The sequence below is a fragment of the Fistularia commersonii genome, chromosome 22 (genome assembly GCF_037954325.1).
Source record: "Fistularia commersonii isolate RoL2024-O1a breed Wild chromosome 22, RoL_Fcom_v1.0, whole genome shotgun sequence".
In the NCBI taxonomy this organism is placed as follows: domain Eukaryota; kingdom Metazoa; phylum Chordata; class Actinopteri; order Syngnathiformes; family Fistulariidae; genus Fistularia; species Fistularia commersonii.
This window is the reverse complement of record NC_141305.1, coordinates 819,358-840,145: the sequence shown is the minus strand read 5'-3', so window position 1 is coordinate 840,145 and position 20,788 is coordinate 819,358. Positions and strand designations below refer to the sequence as shown.

At 54.7% G+C, this 20,788-nt stretch overlaps 2 protein-coding genes across 4 annotated transcripts; one reads left to right on the top strand and one right to left on the bottom strand.

Moving 5' to 3' along the window:
* Positions 1-30: 30 nt before the first annotated feature.
* On the bottom strand, positions 31-15,125 carry gldc (glycine dehydrogenase (decarboxylating)). Of its 3 annotated transcripts, XM_086169967.1 has the most exons (27): positions 14,238-15,125; positions 14,056-14,160; positions 13,893-13,971; positions 11,246-11,381; positions 10,746-10,910; positions 10,556-10,633; positions 10,070-10,217; positions 9,768-9,964; positions 9,589-9,685; positions 9,370-9,475; positions 9,037-9,176; positions 7,403-7,483; positions 7,205-7,302; positions 6,671-6,755; positions 6,545-6,586; positions 6,321-6,463; positions 5,780-5,855; positions 4,453-4,578; positions 4,229-4,378; positions 4,033-4,145; positions 3,806-3,947; positions 2,852-2,963; positions 2,679-2,774; positions 2,430-2,602; positions 2,268-2,348; positions 2,006-2,194; positions 31-375 (listed from the first exon to the last, which is right to left on the bottom strand). In XM_086169967.1, exons 1-26 carry the CDS (start codon positions 14,652-14,654, stop codon positions 2,054-2,056), a joined length of 3,327 nt encoding a protein of 1,108 aa, XP_086026093.1. In that variant the 5' UTR covers positions 14,655-15,125; the 3' UTR covers positions 31-375; positions 2,006-2,053. The 3 variants fall into 3 exon arrangements, with proteins under 3 accessions (XP_086026093.1, XP_086026092.1, XP_086026094.1); XM_086169966.1 differs by lacking the exon at positions 31-375 and having other exon boundaries at positions 1,216-2,194; positions 14,238-15,124; XM_086169968.1 differs by lacking the exon at positions 31-375 and having other exon boundaries at positions 1,216-2,194; positions 14,056-14,379.
* Positions 15,126-18,255: 3,130 nt separating this feature from the next.
* mboat4 (membrane bound O-acyltransferase domain containing 4) lies at positions 18,256-20,752 on the top strand. Its single transcript, XM_086169198.1, has 3 exons — positions 18,256-18,371; positions 18,536-18,760; positions 19,813-20,752. Exons 1-3 carry the CDS (start codon positions 18,256-18,258, stop codon positions 20,750-20,752), a joined length of 1,281 nt encoding a protein of 426 aa, XP_086025324.1.
* Positions 20,753-20,788: the final 36 nt, after the last annotated feature.

Below are 20,788 nucleotides of genomic sequence, written 5' to 3'. Positions count from 1 at the left end.
GATGATGCCCACCCACCCCCCCAGCCCAGAACTGCTTTCTGTTTTTAGCTAAATATAGACCGAGACAGGAACTCCGGTATTGTATGAGGAAGTCTGGAGTGGCAGAGAAGTATGTTAGACTGGTGCAGGACATGTATGCTAGGGACATGTATACACTGGTGCAGTGTGCTGTAGGGGTAACAGAAGTTCAAGGTGGAGGTGGGACTCCATCAGGGATCAGCTCTGAGCCCCTTCTTGTTCGCAATGGTGATGGATAGGCTGACAGATGAGGTTAGACAGGAATCCCCATGGACCATGATGTTTGAGGATGACATTGTGATCTGTAGTGAGAGCAGGGAACAGGTAGAGGAACATCTAGAGAGGTGGAGGTATGCTCTGGAAAGGAGAAGAATGAAAGTTAGTCGCAGTAAGACAGAATGTATGTGTGTGAATAAGAGGAACTCGGGTGGAACGGTGAGGCTACAGGGAGTGGAGATCAAGAAGGTTGGAGGATTTCAGGTACTTAGGGTCAACAGTCCAGAGTGTAGGAGAGTGTGGAGAAGAGGTGAAGAGACGGTCCAAGCAGGCTGGAATGGGTGGAGAAAAGTGTCAGGGGTACCAAGAGATAGAAGAACATCAGCCAGAATAAAAGGAAAGGTGTAGAAGACAGTGGTGAGACCAGCGATGATGTTTGGACTAGAAACTGTTAATAACCAAAAGACAGCAGACAGAACTAGAGGTTGCAGAGATGAAGATGTTGAGGTTCTCTTTGGGAGTGACCAGGATGGAGAGGATCAGGAATGAGTCCATCAGAGGAACAGCACATGTTAGATGTTTTGGAGAGAAGGTCAGAGAAGCCAGACTGAGATGGTTGGGTCATGGACAGAGGAGGGATAGAGAATATATTGGTAGACGGATGCTGGAATTGGAGCTGCCAGGCAGGAGGTCTGGAGGAAGACCAAAGAGAAGATTTATGGACGTCGTGAGAGAAGATATGAAGGTAGTTGGTGTGAGAGAGGAGGATCCAGAGAATAGGGTGAGATGGAGAAGGTTGACTCGCTGTGGCGACACCTGAAGGGAAAAGCCTAAAAAAGAAGAATAGAGTTCACCCTTCCAGTGAGCAGACATGTGACCTGGATGCAGGTTCCTCACAACATCTGCGTGAGACGGGTCGGGATTAAATCAGAATTCCTCATGTTTGGGGGGGAAAAGCAGGAAAATGTTTGCACACAAAAATGAGTTTTCCGGGTTTATTTATTGAGGCCGCGAGCCGGTGCAGCACTTAGGACTTCCAGGACTTCCAGGATCGTCTCCACGGAGTCTCAAACACGTCCACTGGAGACTCCAAAGTGTCCGGTAGGTCTCTGTTGCCCTTTTAATCGCCAGGCTGTCCGGGGTTCAACCCTGCTTCGCCCAATCACAGCTTGAGATGAACGGGGAATTCGGACTGTTTTCAGTGAGAAGCTAAAGCTAAACGTTTGAGACCGATTGAGGCGGATAGCTGAAGGAGACACTCTGTCCACCAGGGGGCGCTGTTGCCCGAGGTTTGACCAGCTTCACACAACAGCCACTCGTTTAAAGACAAATGTTTAATACAGCAGTTTTTCTTTGCTATTACAGACAAATATTAGAAAATACTCTTAAAATCTACTGCCGGCCCACGGCTGTCACAACACAAAGGCGACCGAACGACGGTGCGTATTAACAAGCTACGAGAAGGAACTCCTACGATGCCAGGTGGAAGAAGGGGAGGTGGTGGTAAGACGTCGGGTATTTTGCAGAGCAGAGGCACGAAGGACACGTTTAGATCTCGGAAATCCAAGCGACCGCCGAGCACCGGCGCCGTCGTACGCAATCATCTTTGCAAAACATTAAAAAAAAAAAGCAAAAGTGGCGTTCGCCGTGCCCCGCCCCCCGTCCGACACGATTGGATGAGACGTCTCGGTCGGGGCGCGAGTCGAATCTTACATCGCTAAACCAAACACGGAGAGAGGGCTCTTGTTATTTGTCTAGTAATTAAACTTACTAGTTTAAACTCCCTCCCGTCTCAGTCTTACGCCGGTGTTCGGAGCGTCTACGAGGAGGCCCTCTTCTCCTCGTACGGTGACTCGTATGCCTCCATGGGCGGGCACGTGCACACCAGGTGCTGGTCGCCGTAGATGTCGTCGATCCGCGAGATGCTGGGCCAGAACTTGGTCTCGGGCCTGATGAAGGGCTGAGGAGGAAGCGTTACGGATTAGGAGTCGTACGAGCCGCTAGATGGCGGAGATGTTCGCGGCGCCGCTCACCAGGGGGAAGGCGGCCAGCTCCCGGGAGTAGGGCCGGTCCCAGGTGGACGAGGCGATGCAGGCCAGGGAGTGGGGCGCCATCTGCAAGAACAACAGGATGCGTTTATCTCCGGACGTCCCTTCGCTTCACGCGGGTTTGAGGGGAAAAAGAAGAAGTTGTACTTTGAGAGGGTTGACGCGAGAGTCCATCCTGCCCTCCTCGATGTCGGCGATCTCCTGCCGGATGCCGAGCAGGGCGTCGCAGAAGCGGTCCATCTCCGCCTTGTCCTCGGACTCGGTGGGCTCGATCATCAGCGTGCCGGACACGGGCCAGGACATGGTCGGTGCGTGGAACCCTGCGCGGAGCGGAGGCGGCCTTAAGAACACGCTAGCGGGGTAATGATACGTCACCCCGTCCGGAACGGCGCCGACCGTAATCTTGCAGCCTCTTGGCCACGTCCACCGCCTCGATGTTGGCCGTCTTCTTGAAGGGCCTCACGTCCAGGATGAACTCGTGAGCCACGAAGCCTGTTTTGCAAACGCGTTTAGAAATGGGAAGCAAAGGAAAAAAAAAAGGCGGAAGGTAGCGCTTGGAGACGCCGCACCTTTGCCTCCTCGGAACAGGATCTTGTAGTGGCCCTCCAGCCTCTTGGCCATGTAGTTGGCGTTCAGGATGGCCACCTCCGTGGCGTGGAGGAGACCTTTGGAGCCCATCATCTGCCAAGCAAACGCAGAAGACGAGGCTGAGACGGAGCACGATTCAAACCGCCTCAGGTTAAATATACAAACGGGGGCAGGAAGAAGGTCAGAGTCTTTGGGTTTAGATGCCGGAAGAACAAGAATGTGGACGGAAGCAAGAAAAGAGAACCTGGATGATGAACGGAGGAGGAGCGGGACAGAAGATCCCACAGGTCTTAGAAAATCAAATCTGATAAATGGGTTGAAATGAAAAGATGACAGGGGGGCATGCAGAGGTCAGAGGTCAGCGCTCCAGGCTGCCGGAACACCTCTGCATGGAGAAGGTGCAGCTGTTCCTCCTGTTGCATCATCAGACATGATAAAGCTCCTGGTTTCTTCTAATGTCACTTCCAGCACATGTGGAGCTCCTGTCCAAAGGTTCAGCACACACACACACACACACACAATCTATAGACGTAATGCCTCTGGTTGTCTACTCCAGAGACCTTCACTCTGAGGTCAGATGATCCACTCATGTTCTTCATTTGAACCTGATGGTCCTGCTGATCTGCTTGACTTGAGGAGTGGGTTCCTTCCTTCACGTGTCTGGACCACGCAGGGTCTCCAGTGAAGCTCCTCCATGTGTTTGGACTGCGGGAGGAACACGGAGAACCCTGAGGAACCCCACGCAGACATGAGGACTCCACACCAGAAGGTCCCCTGTGGAATTCCAACCAAGGTCCTTCTGCCTGGGAGCGGGTGGAGCTCACCGCTGTGCCGTCCAGCTCCTCTCATGTAGCTCTTTCTTCTAGTTTGTGCTTTGCAGTTATTTTTTTAAAGCGTGTCATTTGTGCTCCTGAAGGCACCAGAGGACCACTGACCTTGATGTAGGCCCAGGAGATGGGCAGGATGGCGCTGGAGCCCCAGGGAGCAGCGCTGATGGTTCCCAGGGAGCTGCTGGCGTTGACCGACTGCATGGGAACCACCGGGTGGCTCGGCAGGAAGGGGGCCAGGTGGGCTTTCCTGCAGGAGAACACCAGAACCTCAGTCGTTCCCTTCGGCCTCCTGAGATGTTCCCGCGACGAGGAAGATCTCGAGGAGCACGTACACTCCGATGGGCCCCATGCCGGGCCCTCCTCCACCGTGAGGGATGCAGAAGGTCTTGTGGAGGTTGAGGTGGGAGACGTCGGAGCCGTAATCTCCCGGACGACACAAACCCACCTGGAGACACCGAGGGAGGACGTCACGGACCACCTTCTTCAGGTGGGGTTTCGCGTCCGAGCCGTCGTCACGCTTCTCCTCACCTGGGCGTTCATGTTGGCGCCGTCCAGGTAGACCTGGCCGCCGTTGGCGTGGATAAGGTCACAGATGTCTCCTATGTGCTCCTCGAACACGCCGAAGGTGGAGGGGTAGGTGATCATCATGGCCGCCAGGCTCGCTTTGTGTTTGTCCACCTGGAGGTTTGACGGAGGAACCCCGTCTTTCAATCGTTCTCCTACCGCGGAAACGCTCCATGGCGACGTCTCACCAGAGCCTTGAGGTGCGCCAGGTCGATGTTGCCGTCTTTGTCCACCTCCACCACCTGCACCTTCATGCCGGCCATCTGAGCGCTGGCCGGGTTGGTGCCGTGGGCCGATTTGGGAATCAGGCAGACCTGTGGAGAAGGCGAGGTTTTAGGAGGTTCTCGTAGACGGAGGGTCTCCTCCGCGGTCACGTAGACCTTCGAGACCAAGGTCCTCACGGTGGGACACTTCTAAGAAGACCCGTCCACGCGGTTCCTCATCGCACCTCCTCAGGTTTCACCTTCGGATCAAACAAATCTGCTTGATGGATTCTTCAGCTTCCTGGTTTCCCAACAGAAGCTGATCAGCCACCAAGGGACTCTGTGCCTTATTAGGACGCCTGGGATGTTGCGTAACTTATTCGCGTGAGGAAAGAAAAAAAAAAAACAGTGGGCGGCGGCGGCGGGCCGAGCCGCGCTGACAAATGACCGGCGGGAGAAACGTCGGACCACGGCGGCGAACGTTTCTTGAAAACCAAATATGGAATCTTGGAAGCGGGTGACCTTGGGAGGCACGGCGGGGACTCCAGTTTGCACAAACACCCTCCGCTTTGGACTTCGACTGTGTCGGGAGATCAGGAGGCTATCTAAGATGTGCGTACGAGGGAGCCAGTAAAAAAGAAAAAAAGAAAAAGTCTGCGTTACGACCCCGCGAGGAAAAACCTTGAGTCAGCCGCTCTCTAATCTTATCTCGGCCTCGGCCAATCAGGGGCCGACAACTTTCCAACGACGACACCTGGAATTTGTCAATAGGTGGAAGTCGAAGTGACCCGAGGTTGATAAAGCGCGTGGGTCCAGGTGTCAGGCGTTAACCCCTCGTGGAGAAGATGGCGTGAGGTCCCTCTGTCACCAGGAGGCGCCGCCGCCGCCGCCGCCGCTCACAAGAGCCTTGGAGTTCCAGCTAGAATTACCTCTAAGTTACAAAACAAGACGTTTCCTCCATGAGGACTACGAACATCTCCATCAAGCCTCCTCCAGTTACCTTCCCGAGGTAACTGGAGGCCCAAGGCCGATCATCTCCCTCCATCTACCGTCCTGTCCTCTTTCCCTCCAGACAGCCCTGCATCTCCTCCCTGGTCTTCTTCTAGACCTCCTGCCCGGCAGCTCCGGTTTGTACTCGTCTCAAGTGCCACAAAACCATGCCGGAAACAGTCGGTCAACTCGGCATCCGGAGATCCGGCGCAAAAGCTTCGGAACCGAACGCTCAATTCAAGCATGAGGTCCTGTTGGCGTCTCCATCGCATTGGTTGCGGCTCAGGAACCAGAAGGTTTTCTTCTCCTCGTTCACACTTACACTTCTGGAGCTCTCGCCCTTGGAGGTCAGGTAGGCTTTAATGGCCGCCAGGCCGGCGTACTCTCCCTGGGCGCCGCTGGAAGAAGACAAGATGTTCATGCAAAGCATACATGTTAGAGGTACGAAACGTTAGCAAAGAGCAGTCGCTTCCCTCTGCCGTTATCGTACAAACCGAAGCGACTCATAACCTCGGTAATCTTTAATATCTTTCAGTATTTCATCTTGGTCCACATTTGTGGAAGTGGTTTTTGCACAATGTTGTTATGGCAACCGGGTAGGTTCACCTCTCGCAGTTGTGATCCGTCTGGAAACGGGGGTCGCCAAGTGACCCCCGGGAACTGAACCAGTCCGGTTACTAAGACCGGACCTCCCGGAGGACTGAGATCCCTCAAACATCTTGACCTCAAGGAGGTCTGAGCAGGTTCCAATGAGGGCGAAATGAGTCTACGTCGCTCTCGAAGGTCTCCCGAAACTGGCTACATCTCTTTATCTTTGTGGACCTTCTGGCTCCCGGCGGTGACTCGCACGAGGAACGTCTCACCTGTTAGGCTGGAAGGAGATCTTGTCGTAGCCCGTCACCTCACAGAGGTCCCTCTCCAGCTGCCTGAAGAGCTTCTGGTAGCCTTCGGCCTGGTCCAGAGGCACGAACGGGTGGATGTTTGCGAATTCCCTCCAGGTGATGGGCTGCAGCAAAGACACGGCGGAGTTTCTCCAACCATCTCGGGGTCTTCGATTCCTTACAGTCGGACACGTTCAATAACTCACCATGAGTTCTGAAGAGCTGTTCAGCTTCATGGTGCAGGAGCCCTGCGGAGGACGGCACATTTACACCACAAACATCTGGATGGTGGATCGTGCCCAACATGTTCTTTGACCCGAGCAAAGACTAACCAGTGGGATCATGCTGTGCACCAAGGAGATGTCCTTGTTCTCCAGGCGCTTCATGTACCGGACAATGTTGGTCTCCGAGTGGTAACTGCAGGAGGGACGACAAGCCGACGTCCATGTGAACCATCACGAGCAGACAAGAAGATTTCGACAAGAATTCACCAAGACCCGGATGACCGTGAACCTCCGCGGATCACGAGCACCGTGAGGCAACCACTTGTTTACCGAGTGGGCTAGTCAACATGTGGACTAAGCGTTTTTCGAGTCAGAACGAACAGTTACGGCAGCAAAATCAGAGCTTCTTCAGGGCCCTAATATTATGGCCCCAATAAAGATAATTTGCTGCTTCACTATCAGCTGAACAGACTCTGTATGCTCAATTATGTAACGTGCTTTGCATTTATCTCCTTCGTTGTTGAAGATCTTGCCAAGGCAGCATGTTCTATACGGTTTGCAGAAAAGAATGAAGCGTCAGACGTAAAAAAAAAAAATCCATACGCAACAAACCAGAGACTTTAAACCACAGAAAACACTGACCTGTTGAAAATCTGGTGAGTGAGATACTTGCTTGTCCTCTTGAAAGGACTCGCCATGATCCCTCTCACCCGCTCGCCCATCTTCTCGGCAATCAGCTCCTAGAAAGAGGAGGTCATTCGGGAGAATCCAGTAAGCATGTGGAAAAGAACTCTGGAAGAAGAATGAATGGACACGCTGACGTGTTCACGTGAAACATACAGCTGAAGATTCACAGCCGAAGACCCAGAGCAAGTCGTCCAGGTCCCTCTCGGTCACCGTCTCGTCCAGAGATACGCCGAGCTGTGAGAAGATCGAAAGCGACGTCATTGAGCTGCTACTGGCAAAGAAGGACTTGGAAAGCGTGATCAAATGTTCTCGTGGCCACTGGAGCTTCTTCGGCTCCCTCAGACTGCTGGTGGTTTCGGGTATCTACTCGTTGTCTCCAAAGGAGAGGTCCTTGTCCTTCAGGCGTCCTCCTGTGTTGGTCATCCATTTGTGAGTTCCACAACTCGATTTGCCATCAGGATGAACAAGATCAAACCGAACCCGAGTGAAACCATCTGTGTTTGACATCGCCTCGCTCTTCATGAGTTCCTGCATCGGATACAGTCGCAGCACTGAGGGACAAACTGCTGAAAAGGACAACACCTCGGCCACCATAGCAAACATCTCCATGGACCACCTCTGTGCCCTGCTGGACCTTCGCCTACAAACCACCTATTTCCAGTCCAAGGGCAGTTTCTACAGACAAACAAATTCCTTCCACGGCCTCACATGTATCTCCTGTAGTGACGGGCCTCTACACGGAACAGGTGGAGATCAGGACAATTGGGGGGCACCTCCAAGCTCTGGTTCAGATATGTGGTCCACCCTTGGGTTCAAATCAAGAAACAAGAGGTGGAAGCGTTCACCTCACACTACAACCTGGTCGACGCCCACACCAAGTTCACCAGGGAGGAGGTCACTTAAACAAGAAGGTCACTTTTACAAGAAGCAGAAGCTTGAACATGAAGAGCTACAGAAAACCAACGCATACCAATCGGTACTTGTTTGACTCTGAACTCAAACAAGGGGTCATGAGAACTCTCCACCATTGGGCCAAGAACATTCCAACAACCGCCAAAGGAAGGAAAAAAGAGGTCCAACATGTTGGGAATGCCTAACATAGAAACCAGCGGGAGAAAGGCACTAACAAGGAAATAGTCGAACCCTGTATTGCTCGTATTTTGTAAAAAAAGGGTTCTCAATAAACACCAAAATACTAGAAATGCCAAGACCGCTAAAGACGGGTGCACCACAAGGACGGAACGTCCAGATCCAAGGTCGAGACTGCGGCGTCTTCTTCAGAGCAACAGAGATCGAGATGACCTCTATCTTGGAGAGACAAAACAACCTTTTCACAAACTGATGGCCCAACATAGGAGAGCCGCCACTTCAGCTCAGGATTCCACGGTCCACCGACCCTGAAGGACGAGGGTCGCTCCACGGGAGGGAGCAACGTCTCCACATTCTAGCCAGAGAAGACAGGTGGTTCATGAAGTCAAAGAATCCCCCTTTGTCGAACTGGAGAGACCTTCACTGAACAGAGGAAGGGGTCCCCAACATAACCTTTCACCTACATACAACGCTGCGCTGGGATCCGACCCAAGACCGGTCACACACACACACACACACCTGCAGGTCCAAATGTAGCCTACAACTCACCTGGAAAGGTCATCAACACAAACCAGGCCCGAGAGACTCCCGCCCGAGCCAAGGTGAGCTTATTCGTCGCACACAACGTCCACATTAGCCTCACAATTAGTCCTGTTGCCACAGGAAGACTTGGCAAGGATTAACCATACAAGTCTTACCACTCCATCAGTGTAGACCCTCAGGTTGATCTGCCTCTGCACCGCTCTCTCCAAGATGTCTTTGGCCGCCACGCCGCAGCTGATCTTGAGCGTGTCGAAGAACATCTCGCTGTGCAGCCTGTGTCCGGCCCTCTTCAAACCTAAAGGTATCGATCAAATGTAGGATCTCACAGCAAGTGGTTTGCAGAGTCACACAAGTAACATCAGAAGGACATCTCTTTCATTTTATCGATTGGCCTGTTTTAAAACTTTAACTTTGCATCTACAACTCTTGATTAGAGGTCAAAGGAACCCTGCTAATCAAACATTTGATTTAAGCTACACCAACCGTACCTTCGGCGAGGATCAGGGTGGCGTTGTGCGTCCTCTCCGCGATGTGTTTGAGTCCCTGAGGACCGTGATACAGTGTGTACATGGCGGCCATGTTGGCCAGCAGAGCCTAGACACCAGAAGATGGGCGGCCAGTTTGGAGAAGGGATCCGTTAGCACACAAGTAAACATCTGGCCGGACACGTTTTGACCGATTACGCCGACATATTCCAGGAGTCCCACCTGTGCGGTGCAGATGTTGCTGGTCGCTTTGTCTCTGCGAATGTGCTGCTCTCTGGTCTGCAGCGCCAGGCGGTACACCTCCTTACCGGCAGCATCCCTGAAACACAAGAACATTATCTTCGAAATACAGCCTTGTTTCTCCGGTTTCAATCTTTTCGGAACTGACCCCCGAAACTCACCTGGTGACTCCGACCATCCTGCCGGGCATCATCCGCACCAGGTTGTCTCGAACGGCAAAGAAGGCGGCATGGGGGCCGCCGTAGCAGAGGGGGACGCCGAACCTCTGGGAGCTCCCCAACGCGATATCAACCCCAAACTCTCCAGGAGGGCGCAGCACGCAGAGAGCCAGCAAATCTGTGGCGCAACAAGCCAGGGCCTGGGAGCGGAAGCCGGTATCACGGTCAGCGATGTACATCTCTTGCGCCATGTTTTTTGTTTTGCACGTGTCACCAAAGAGTTCATGCCCCCGGCGAGGTCTTACCCCTCCCTTGTGGGCTCGGTCCACTAGCGCGGTAAAGTCCTCCACTCTGCCATCGGTGTCTGGATACTGGAAGAGGACGCCGCTCATGTCTTTCCCGCTAAAGTCCATCTCGTGCGGCAGCTTCAGCACCGTTTTCACCCCGATGTAGCTGCGGCACGACAGGAAGAGTCGGAACTCCTTCACGCGGTACTTCCGAGGGGGATTACCTCGGCATTGTGACGAAAGAAACGACCGACGATGGAGACGAGCGGGTACAAGACTCCAGTCACTAGGAGGTCCTTCCATGACCTCGACGGCGCGAGACACCTTCGCTTATATTCTTACATTAGCGCCGGGAACCTTGAGTAACCGCGCGACAGGGGAAAGGGTGAATCGCTGCATCGGGACATGACGCCAGAACAGAGGTCCCTCTATATGTATGGAAGCGGGTAGAACCAAAATATCCGGCGTGGCGTTACGGTCACGTTCCCAAGCAGCCATACGTACTTGGCTCTGGTCTGCACCACGGCGATGGTCTGAGGGTGGCACCGGGGGTCGATGTAGAAGGTCCTCCGCTTGTTCTGCCTGCGTGACGTTAGCATAGCAAGCGGCGGGGGTCAACACGAGGCGACAGGAAAACTCCGGTTTCCTGAATTCTTTCTTTTTCCACGTGCGGAGAGTCGGAGGCGTGATCTACCTGTGGCAGAGCTGCATGGCCTCGGCCGCCGCCGTCCCTTCGTCCAGCAGCGAGGCGTTGGCCACGGGAAAGCCCGTGATGTCACAGATCATGGTCTGGTAGTTGAGAAGAGACTCGAGGCGACCCTGAGAGACCTCGGGCTGGTAGGGGGTGTACTGAGTCACCCTGAGGACAAGACGCGCACAGTGAATCAGCGTGGACACGGGGACAATGGCTCGGCTGGAGGTTATTCAGGAAATTAAGAAAAGGACAATGGGACGCTTTGTGCGTCCAAAACAAGACTTTGAGTGAAATGCGGGCGAGGATGTGTGACTCAGATTTGAGTGAAAGAAAATCTTGTTTGGCGGGAGCCGGAGGGAGGGTCGATCCGGTGCTCTACGAAGGCAGCGACGCCGATCACCACCATGTTATTAAAGCTTAAATGAGCGACCATCGGGCGCAGGAGCTTGATTTGGGAAGGAAGCCGGTTTCGGAGCTCTGGGGTCTTTGAGGACACTCACCAGCCGGCGTTCTCCAAGAGGTTGCGCTGAATGGGCGGCGGCACCGAGCAGCTGTAGTAGCCCATGCCGATGTAGGACCTCCACACTTTGTTCTTCGATGCGATCTTCTGCAGGGACTCCAGGATCTCGTTCTCACCTGGAAGGTTCAGAGCAGGGTGACACGGTTACGGCTTCCTTCCGAGGGTAGCGTCGTCGCAAAGGACCCTTTACCCGATCGCCTTGTGTCTATTTCAGGTTTCCGAGGAGCGGAAGCCACCGAGACCTTCTGGGAAGGAGATACCGGGGGCTCGGAGGGCGTCCCGGCTCTTGGCTAGTATTTCGGCCGGTCTTTCAGTCAAACCCTGTGTCTCGTCTAGTTCGCCGGTACTTGAAAGAGTAATTGCGGGATAAGATGAAGGCTGTCCAAGCTGGTGGCAAACAGAAGGACGGGTTTCAGGAACCCAGGCGACGACGACAGTCCGGCTGTGCGACCGGAGTCCCACATCGCGCTGCACTTTTGTTCCCCGGCGTTGCACTGATGCTACGCCGTCTATGTTTTCTATTGGAAAACACAGATCGCTGCAAACAGTCGGGGTTGACGAGGCCCTCGTGGTTTCTGGCGGTCCTCGGAGCCGCCATCTGCTCCACCGTCCATCACGGAGAAGCAAAGGCGAACCTCAGAGGACCCGAGGTCAGCCGGTGAATATTTTATGGGCGATGGCCGAACCACGTAAGAAACGCGTCCCGGATGGAGTTCCCCCTCGCCGTACCGGTCCGACCACCACGCCCAAGACTGTCGGCTAACGTGACCGCGGCGCCGCATCCCGGAAACCTTTCGGTTTCTCTTCGTTTGTCGAGTGAAACGTGCGTCCTGGACCGGAGACGTTTTCGTCCCGATGCGACCGGCACCCTCAAGTTGTCCCGGCAACGAGTTCAGTGAACTAGCAAGCGAAAGGAAACGTCCAGGTTTCCCGGTCGTGGGAGCGCAGCTTTGAAGCCTCCCAGAGCTCCACCATGAGCGCCCCAGGTGAGGATCTGCAAACATGAGCCGGATCAAGCGTTCGCTCGGAGAAAACCCGAGCCAGGACGAGGACCAAGCGCCCGGCGGACGCTTATTCACCCTCATTCCCCTCCTCGCTCTGCCAATTCACAAACCAGCCTCAGATTCCTCTGGCCTTCCCGGCTGCCTAGCAACTCCCAGGAATGGACAATAAACCCGAGTCCTGCCTCGGAGGGAGCGGCGCCCGGCGGCCCGGATACGGACGGACATTTATAAGAAGAGTCGGAGGGACGGCGTCCGTAAAAACAGGACGGTGCAGAAACGACTCCCGATTATAACGAGCCGGTCTCTTTGTGAGCTGGTTTCGCCCCCCCTCGCCCCCCCGATGTGCCCCGGGTTCTGCAGGCCGGTGGGGGGAAAAAAAAAAAAGCCTGATTCAGAGCCATGGAGGAGGTCTATTGTTGGCGAGAGAATCCCTCGCTGGCTCTGCAAACCCAAGCCCTCCAGAGCTGAACAAGCAGAAAAACCAGCCGGCCTCCGCTTTGCCAGTTTGTTCCTTCAGCATGGCGGCGCGTTATGAAACCCGGGGGGGGGGCAGGTGGGGAGGTGGGGAGGTGGGGAGGGGCAGGTGATCGGAATCTCTCCTCGCCCCGTTTATTATGGTCCGCCGGTTAATCATTACCATATCATATCAATAACAGACTCAAGAAGCCGACGGGTCGGCCGATCTGACCGCGACCCGACGGTTTGGACGTCCCGTTTGGTTGATTTCCGGCTGATATTATATAAATGTGCGTCATGGGATTAAGGGTGTGTGTGTGTGTGTGTGTGTGTGTGTGTGTGTGTTTCCGGCCGAGTGAAACTGAAAACACGAGTTGGGTTTTCCGGGGATCACCTTATTTAAACCGCTGTTATTGTGGCGGTTAATGTTTGTATTTTGAATCTGACCTCCCCCTCTGGTGTGTGTGTGTGTGTGTGTGTGTGTGTGGAGGGGGGGGGCAAACTGGTTCAAACCCCTGGCTTGTGTTCTGAAATGAACAGCAGGTTCTAAAAAGAGGAGCTGAAATGTGAATGTGGAGGTGGGGGAGGAGGAAGGGAAGACATCCCATGCAAACACACCGTTCTCCCCTTATTAGGAACCCCCTGGGCTGTGATGTAATGTGACCGCTGGAACCAGATTGAACTGGACTCGGGACCCGGAGCTTCAAGGCCGGGCTCCGCGCACGGGGCTCCGCGCACGGCGCTCCGCGGCCGCCCTATGAGCGCCGGCCTCCCGCCAGGAGATTGGTGCCGCTCGCCGGCTTTCGCAAAAACAACTCCAAATATGTTCAAAGGAAGACTTAACTAGGGGGTGGAGGAGGAAGAGGAGGGGGAAGGAAAGAGGAGGGAGGGAGGAAGGGAAGGAGGGAAGGAGGGAGGAAGGGAAGGAGGGAAGGAGGGAGGAAGGGAAGGAGGGAAGGAGGGTCGGAGGACCGCGGCGCGCCGGGGCGCTGCGTCCGCCGAGGCGCGCCGATCCGGGGGTCGCGGCGCAGAACCGGGTGCAGCTCGCCAGCTTCCCCGGGGGGGGTCAGAACAATGCGGGGGGGGGTGCGTTCCGCTTCCGCGTGCACGTCGACAAAATTGCAAGAATGAAGACGTGCATGTGTGTGTGTGTGTGTGTAAACTTACACACTGGGTCATCCATCTTTATGCTCCGCCGCATGCGGATGGAGGCGGGAACGGTGCTCTCGATCAGCTGCTCCACCGACTGAGGAGGAGGAGGAGAGGCGGGGGGTCACACGGGGAAACCCGGCTCTGTGTTTGTGTGTGTGTGTGTGTGTGTGTGCCGTACCTCCAGTCCCAGCGCGTCCAGCATCTCCCTCTTCTCCCGCTCACCTGGTCCGATGTGCCGCTCCGCGAAGTCGTCGTGGCGCGGCAGCGTCCGCTCGATGCGCCGGGACGCGGCGGCGGCGGCGGCGGCGGCGGCTGCTGCGGACGTCCGGAGCGCCCGGGTCGCCGCCGCCGCCGCCGCCGCGCCGCACCGGGACCGGCAGCCAACTTTCCAGAAGACTCGACCGCCGTCGGGCGGCGCCGCCCGGGCCAAGAAGCCCCCCCAGGACCGGGCGCAGCTCTGCATGTCCGCGACCGCAGCGCCTTTGTTTCTCCCGCAACTCCGCCAAAGTGCACTTTATAGAGGCGCACGGCTGCGCGGGGCGGCCAATCAGCGCGCAGGGAGGGCGTGACGTAGTGACGAGCCCTGCTCGAACAGCTGCCGGGCTTTCTCGCGTGCACGCGGACGGTGTGTGCGTGTGTGTGTGTGTGTGTGTGTGCAGCTCCGGGGATTGAGGCCCGGGACGGAATCCCGATCCCGGGGGTCGGGATTCCACGGGTTCCGTGCGTGGGCGCTCGGTGGCGCTGTGCTGAGATGTTCTCCACGCCAGAAGGTGTCATGCCCACGAGTCTGCGTGCGTGGGTTCCTCCGGGTTCCTCTTGTTCCCGCTCCTCTTTCTGAGCTCGCCTTTACTTTCCACTCCTCTCTTCTGTTGACATCTTCTCGTGGTTTCAGCTCAACTTGGATTTGTTGTCTCCATGACGCCAGAGACGGAGTTCCATCTCCAGCTTTTTGGGTGTTTTCATCTCGCCGCCCTGTGAAAAGACACGGCTTCACATTCCACTTCTACAAATCTGTTTCTCCTTGTTTACAACCGAAGGGGCCTCGGCCGGGAGATCCGGACCCCGGCCTCGGGCCGAGTCCGTCCTGGACGCCTGCCGTGGGACCTCCAGCGGAGACCCTGAGATGTTCACGGGTGTGAATGAGAACGCTCTCCACCAGGACTCTGTATCGACGTGATTCCAGGTGACGGGAAGGTGAGAACATCTTGGACCAGCGATGAGCCGGCGGTCTGAAGGTTCCACATCCCTGCGGCCTTCGATGATCTTTGACCCTCGTCCTCCCGTCGTCTGTGGCGACAGAGCCGGACGTGTTCTGGAGAAGAACCTTCTCTTCTGAGGAGCGGCGGCGCTCAGGCGCTCGAGCGGATCAGCGATTTTGAGGGACTCGCTCGTCTCCTGCTGAGTTCCTGAGCCGCTCGGGTGTCTGATCATGTGACCCGTTGGCCCGGCCGCTTCCAGGAACGACTTGTTCTGGCTCCGTCCGTTCTACCTTTATAACCTCATCGTCACAAACATCTCCCCGCCTCGCCGCTCGCTGTCCGATCGCCTCGTTTCACCTTCAGCTGTTCCAAACGCCGCTCATTTCGGACTTTTCTTAGCGTGTCGTGTTGGTTTTGAGCTCTTCTGGTTGTGTTTTTGAGTCCGAGGCCTCTATAAAGTGGCGTCCGAGCCTCCCGACGCTCCCGACCAAAACACATTCCTCAGCCGGGGATCGGATTTCCGACTGTTTTGGCGGGCGGATGGACGGGAAGGACACCCGGGAGGAGGGGGTCGTGTAAACTCAGGAGCAAACATCTGCCAAATATTCCATGTCTGGTACGAACCATCACGCTGCGCTTCAAAACATTTAAAATTAGCATCGGTGACGGCGCTGGATCTGTGGAGGCCGAGGAGGGGAAGCTGCCTGGCTCGGTTCCTGCCTTCCCGTCTGGGGTCGCCTCCCGCTGCAGGGTTCGGTCTCCGATCTTCAACAAGGATGCAGCGCCGTCACACTGCCGGGCGGCGAGGGAAAAGATGCAGCACTATTGTGCAATGGTGTGTGTGTGTGTGTGTGTGTGTGTGTGTGTGTGTGTGTGTGTGTGTGTGTGTGTGTGTGTGTGTGATCTGACAGGTAAACAAGCAAATCGTGAATATTCTTTTGTAGCTCGCAGTTGTTTGAGCGGTTTGACCGCCGGTGCACGAGGACTATTGTGCAAAGGAAAATCAAACAAAGGGCAGAATGACATAATAAACAGTCAAATGTAAATGATTGTTGCGAGGACGGCCCTTCTATCCTGGTGTTCTCCAAGTCAGATGAATACGGTGAGGTGGAACAACATGTTCAAGTGTGAGATCCCGGCGTAGCGAGGACAGCGAGGGAGTCATGTGTCGCCGCCGGTCCGCCGGCTTCCCGCCTTCCTCAAATCTTTGTACTTAAGACCTTAAAACACTTGATAGCCTTAACCTTGACAATTTATATTTTATTGTATTTCTTATCCTCCCTCCTTCCTACTATTATCTATTACTGTTATGCAGAGTAGCCTTTTCATGGAATCTGGCTCCCTTCACCTTGCATCCAGCAAGCGCTATGTTCTTGTAGCTCCCATCTCCATGCAGCTGAAGGAAGCCTTCCCTTAGTTTTGCCGGTGCCGGACTAGAATTGCTCATCTTGTCTTTCCAAATCATGCGGTCAGGACATCGATTCCAATCGCGTTCCGTCATACACGTGAATCCGTATTGTACGTGTTCTTCCGACCGCTTTCTTTTTTTGCCCGACATAATTAGTATGAAGGGATTAAAATATTAAGTAAGAAATCACATGACGTACCATCACGACAGTCACAAGTCACTACAACTGATCGTGCCAAAATCCCCGCAGCACGGATAGGCCGAGCTATGTAGCGTGATCACCTGCGGCCGGTGATGTCATCACCAATGTGTGTCTTGACCTCCGCCGAACCCCTGAGACCGACCCGCCGAACCCCTGGGGTTCCATCGAACCCGGGTTAAGAACCACTGCTCTAATACAAAGCTACTAGCAGTACCTTCTGCTCGCTCTAAGCCATCTCAGGCAAAACTGTTCTCAGTTCTACTACCTCAGTGGTGGAACAAACTTCCGGAAGCAACAAGATGAGCATCATCTCTCTCAACCTTCAAGAAACAGGTAAAAACTGTTCTCTTTCAGGACTTTTTACTGCGCTGATGCCCCAGATCAGGTTAGGCAGCAAGTTAGGCTGTGCAGTGTGTGTGTGTGTGTGTGTGTGTGTACGTTTTTGTCTAAAAAAAAAAAACAACTAACCCCAGCTTACCCCAAATCTCCAAATCTCTGTAGTTAATAGTTAACAGTTAAGACAATTTATATTTCATTGTATTTCTTATTCTCCCTCCTTCCTACTATTATCTATTACTGTTATGTTTTTACTTGAAACTCTGGCACAACAATTTCCTTCGGGATAAATAAAGTTGTTCTCATCTCATCTTACTGTTCTGAATATTTCCTGTGCATCTTGTATTTGCAAGTGTTATTTGCAGTCCTTATGTCCTCTATTGTAAGTCGCTTTGGATAAAAGCGTCTGCTGAATGTAATGTAATGTAATGTAATGTAAAATAAAGTTGCTCTCATCTCATCTGACGGGATCCACAAGAATCCGATCATAATGTTTGGAATCCAGGCATTAAGATCTCTGGGTCTGAGATGGCGGACGTCTCTGGGGTGGAAGAGGGCGACTCCGGTGGCTCCCGAGCGTGGCGGCGCTGAGAAACCGTCCGACCCGAGAACAGTCCCGGACCCCCGGCTCTGCTGGTGCCGGGAGACGGCGTCGTCCCGGGACAGACGGGAATTATCCCGCCTCGCCGGTCCGATGACAAACATTTGCGTCTTGGCTCTCGACGGCAGCCAGACAAGCGCCGGGTTTATTTGTGTCCCCGTCTGCGGTGAAAAGCACATAAAGCCGTGGATCATCTGCGCAGCAGCGGCGGCGGCGGTGGATGTTGTTTGTTTTTTTAAACCTCAATTATGTTAGATAACATTCACCAGAAATACTACAATGCGTCTCTCAGAGTCTTTACCGGACCGCTCGGATTCCGTGAAAACAAACGATTCCTTGAAGTCACGTTGATTTTTGAGAGATTCGATTGTCCGCTTCTTGATAGCGGCCGCTGCCCGGAGGCGGCGGCATTCGCGGCGCCGCTGGAGAAGAGGCCCTTTATCGCTCCCGAGCGCTAACGTGTCCCGGCGTCGCCACGGTTGCCGAAATATGTCTTTTCAAAAGGCTTATCGCCAAGACAAACACGGAGCCACGGATCCGGCATCCGTGCGACGCCTCACCGGGGCCGAGGAAAGCCTCCCGCTGGGTTTTTTCGCTTTCGCCGTGGAGGGGATCGGACCGAAGAGGCGGACATGTCTTGGTCGGACGGCGCGTTGGGACCCTTCGTCGCGCAGCAGTGTCTGCTGCTTCCGCTCTCACTTCTGTTCTATCACCTCGGCAGCAGGGCTCGTCTAGATTTGACCCAGAGGTACGTAACGCTTCCGTGCTGATGCGCTTTGTCCCGCAGGAACCGGATCGCCGGCCGGTTTGTGTTGCCCGGTTCAGCAGAAGTGCACATAATCAGTGGACGTTCTCGCCTCCCTTGTTTTTGGACCGTCTATGAGTTCGCCTCGGCGCCACGTCTCCTCTCAGGTACCTGTTTGTGGCGGCCGGAGGATGCATCCTGGCGGTGGCGACGATGGGCATCTACAGCACGCTGGTGTTCGCCTCCGCCTTTGTCTGCGTTCTGCTGATGTGCCGGGCGGACCCTCGCTCCGTCCACGCCCGGGTGTTTTGGGTCCAGATGTTGTGGCAAACCTTCTGGCATCTGTACCTCCGGTTCTGGGAATATCACCACCAGGAGCCCGCCAGCGTCAGGTATGATCGGTTAGGTCTTTCAGATAAGGAGGACGGGTCGCTTTGGGAGTTTCAAGGGTCACCTGTCTTTCCCCCGCCGCTTTTATTGAAGCACCCAAACAACCGCGCCCGTTCTACCATCAAGCCGACACGCGTCTCCGGGTCGTCTCGTCTCCAGGAGGTCGGAAACCGGCTAAAAACACCGTTTATGACGTCATTGAACGAGCACCTGACCGGTATCAATGGTGTGTGACAATAAAAGAATGTTTCTTTGTGGAAGGGACAAGCTGATCTACACTTGCAGAGGCCCTGGGTACAGCTAGCGTGCACGGGCGCGCAGAGGTTACCGTCGTAGCGCTCTGGCGCTCTTCTGGTCCGACAGAGCGTCCGGGGACGAGGCGGCTCGCCGATTGTTTGCGAGTCCTCGGGAAAACAAACGTCCCGAATATTTTATCGTAAAACAAGCCCTACATATAAACTAGATATGTACATGTACTTGTAAATACACGTGTATATATACTGCTCAAAAAAATAAAGGGAACACTTGAACAACACAATGTAACTCCAAGTCAATCCCACTTGTGTGAAATCATAGTGTCCACTCAGGAAGCAACACACATTCATTTGGACTTGTTTTAAGGACATTACATCAAAGTTGGATCAGCCTGGAGTTTGTTTTTACACTTTAATTTGGAGTGTGATTCCTAATCCAGACCTCCATGGGTTGATACAATTGATTTCCATCGATCATTTTGGTGTGATTTTGTTGTCAGCACATTCAACTGTGTAAAGAGCAAAGTATTTCATAAGAATATTTCATTCATTTAGATCTAGGATGTGTTTTTTTAAGTGTTCCCTTTGTTTTTTGGAGCAGTGTACGTTGTATATATTTTTACATTTATTTCTGTTGATCTTTGCTGTTCTTTTTATTCTCATTCTTGCGTTCTTTCAGTCTATATCGAGTTTTATTTTGACTCTCCCCCGCTTGACTCTGTCGCAGGAGCCGCCTCCGACCGAACGGGGCTCCATAACATCTTCTGATTCTGATTCTGACACCACTTGTCATTTTCCAGACTCTTCCTGGCCGTGTCGTCCTTGATGCTTCTCACCCAGAGGGTCACCTCCGTGTCGCTGGACCTCCAGGAGGGAAGGGTGGTTCTGGCCTCCGACGCCTCGTCGCGCGACGGCCTACCGGTCGCCCTCCCGCTGGTCAGCTACGCCCTCAGCTTCACCACCCTGCTCGGAGGCCCTTTGTGCTCCTACGGCCGCTTTGTGTCCTTCATGGAGGGAATCTCCGGCAGCCCTCCTCCCAGCCCTCTGGGGGCGGTGGCGGTGAAGATGGCGCAGGTGTTGGCGCTACAGCAGATAGGAGAGTGTCTGGTTTACGTACTGAAACGGAGCGGCGGCGCTCGGCAGGACTCCGGCGGGGCGCTGTGGTTCTGGGGCCTGGCGCTGCTCTTCAGGATCCGCTATTACGCGCACTGGAGGATCAGCGAGTGCCTCAATAATGCGGCCGGGCTCGGATTTCGGGAGGGGAAATGGAGCGGGATGTCCGACGGAGACGTCTGGACCACGGAGACGTCCAGCCGGGTGTCCCAGTTCGCGCGGCGGTGGAACCGGACCACGGCGTCGTGGCTGCGGAGGCTGGTTTACGAGCGGAGCGCCCGCCGCCCGCTGCTCTTGACGTTCGGGTTGTCGTTGTGGTGGCACGGCCTGCACGCCGGTCACTTCGCGGGCTTCTTGACTTTGGCCGCCGCGGTGAAGGCGGACCGTCACCTGCACGGGCTGATTCGCCCGGCGCTCCGATGGAAGCGGGCCGAAGCGCCGCTCGTCTGTTTGAGCTGGTTCAACACGCAAATGATCCTGACCTGCGTCGTCATCGCCGTGGAGCTGAGGGACGCCTCGGCTCTGAGACTCTTGTCCGGATCCTACGTGACCCTGTTTCCGCTCCTCAACGTGAGCGCGTTCCTAACTTTGTTAGCGGCCGAGGCCGTTTACCGGAGCTTCCGCTGAACGCTCTGCTCTGCGGCCACTGGAAAAAGTGCTTTG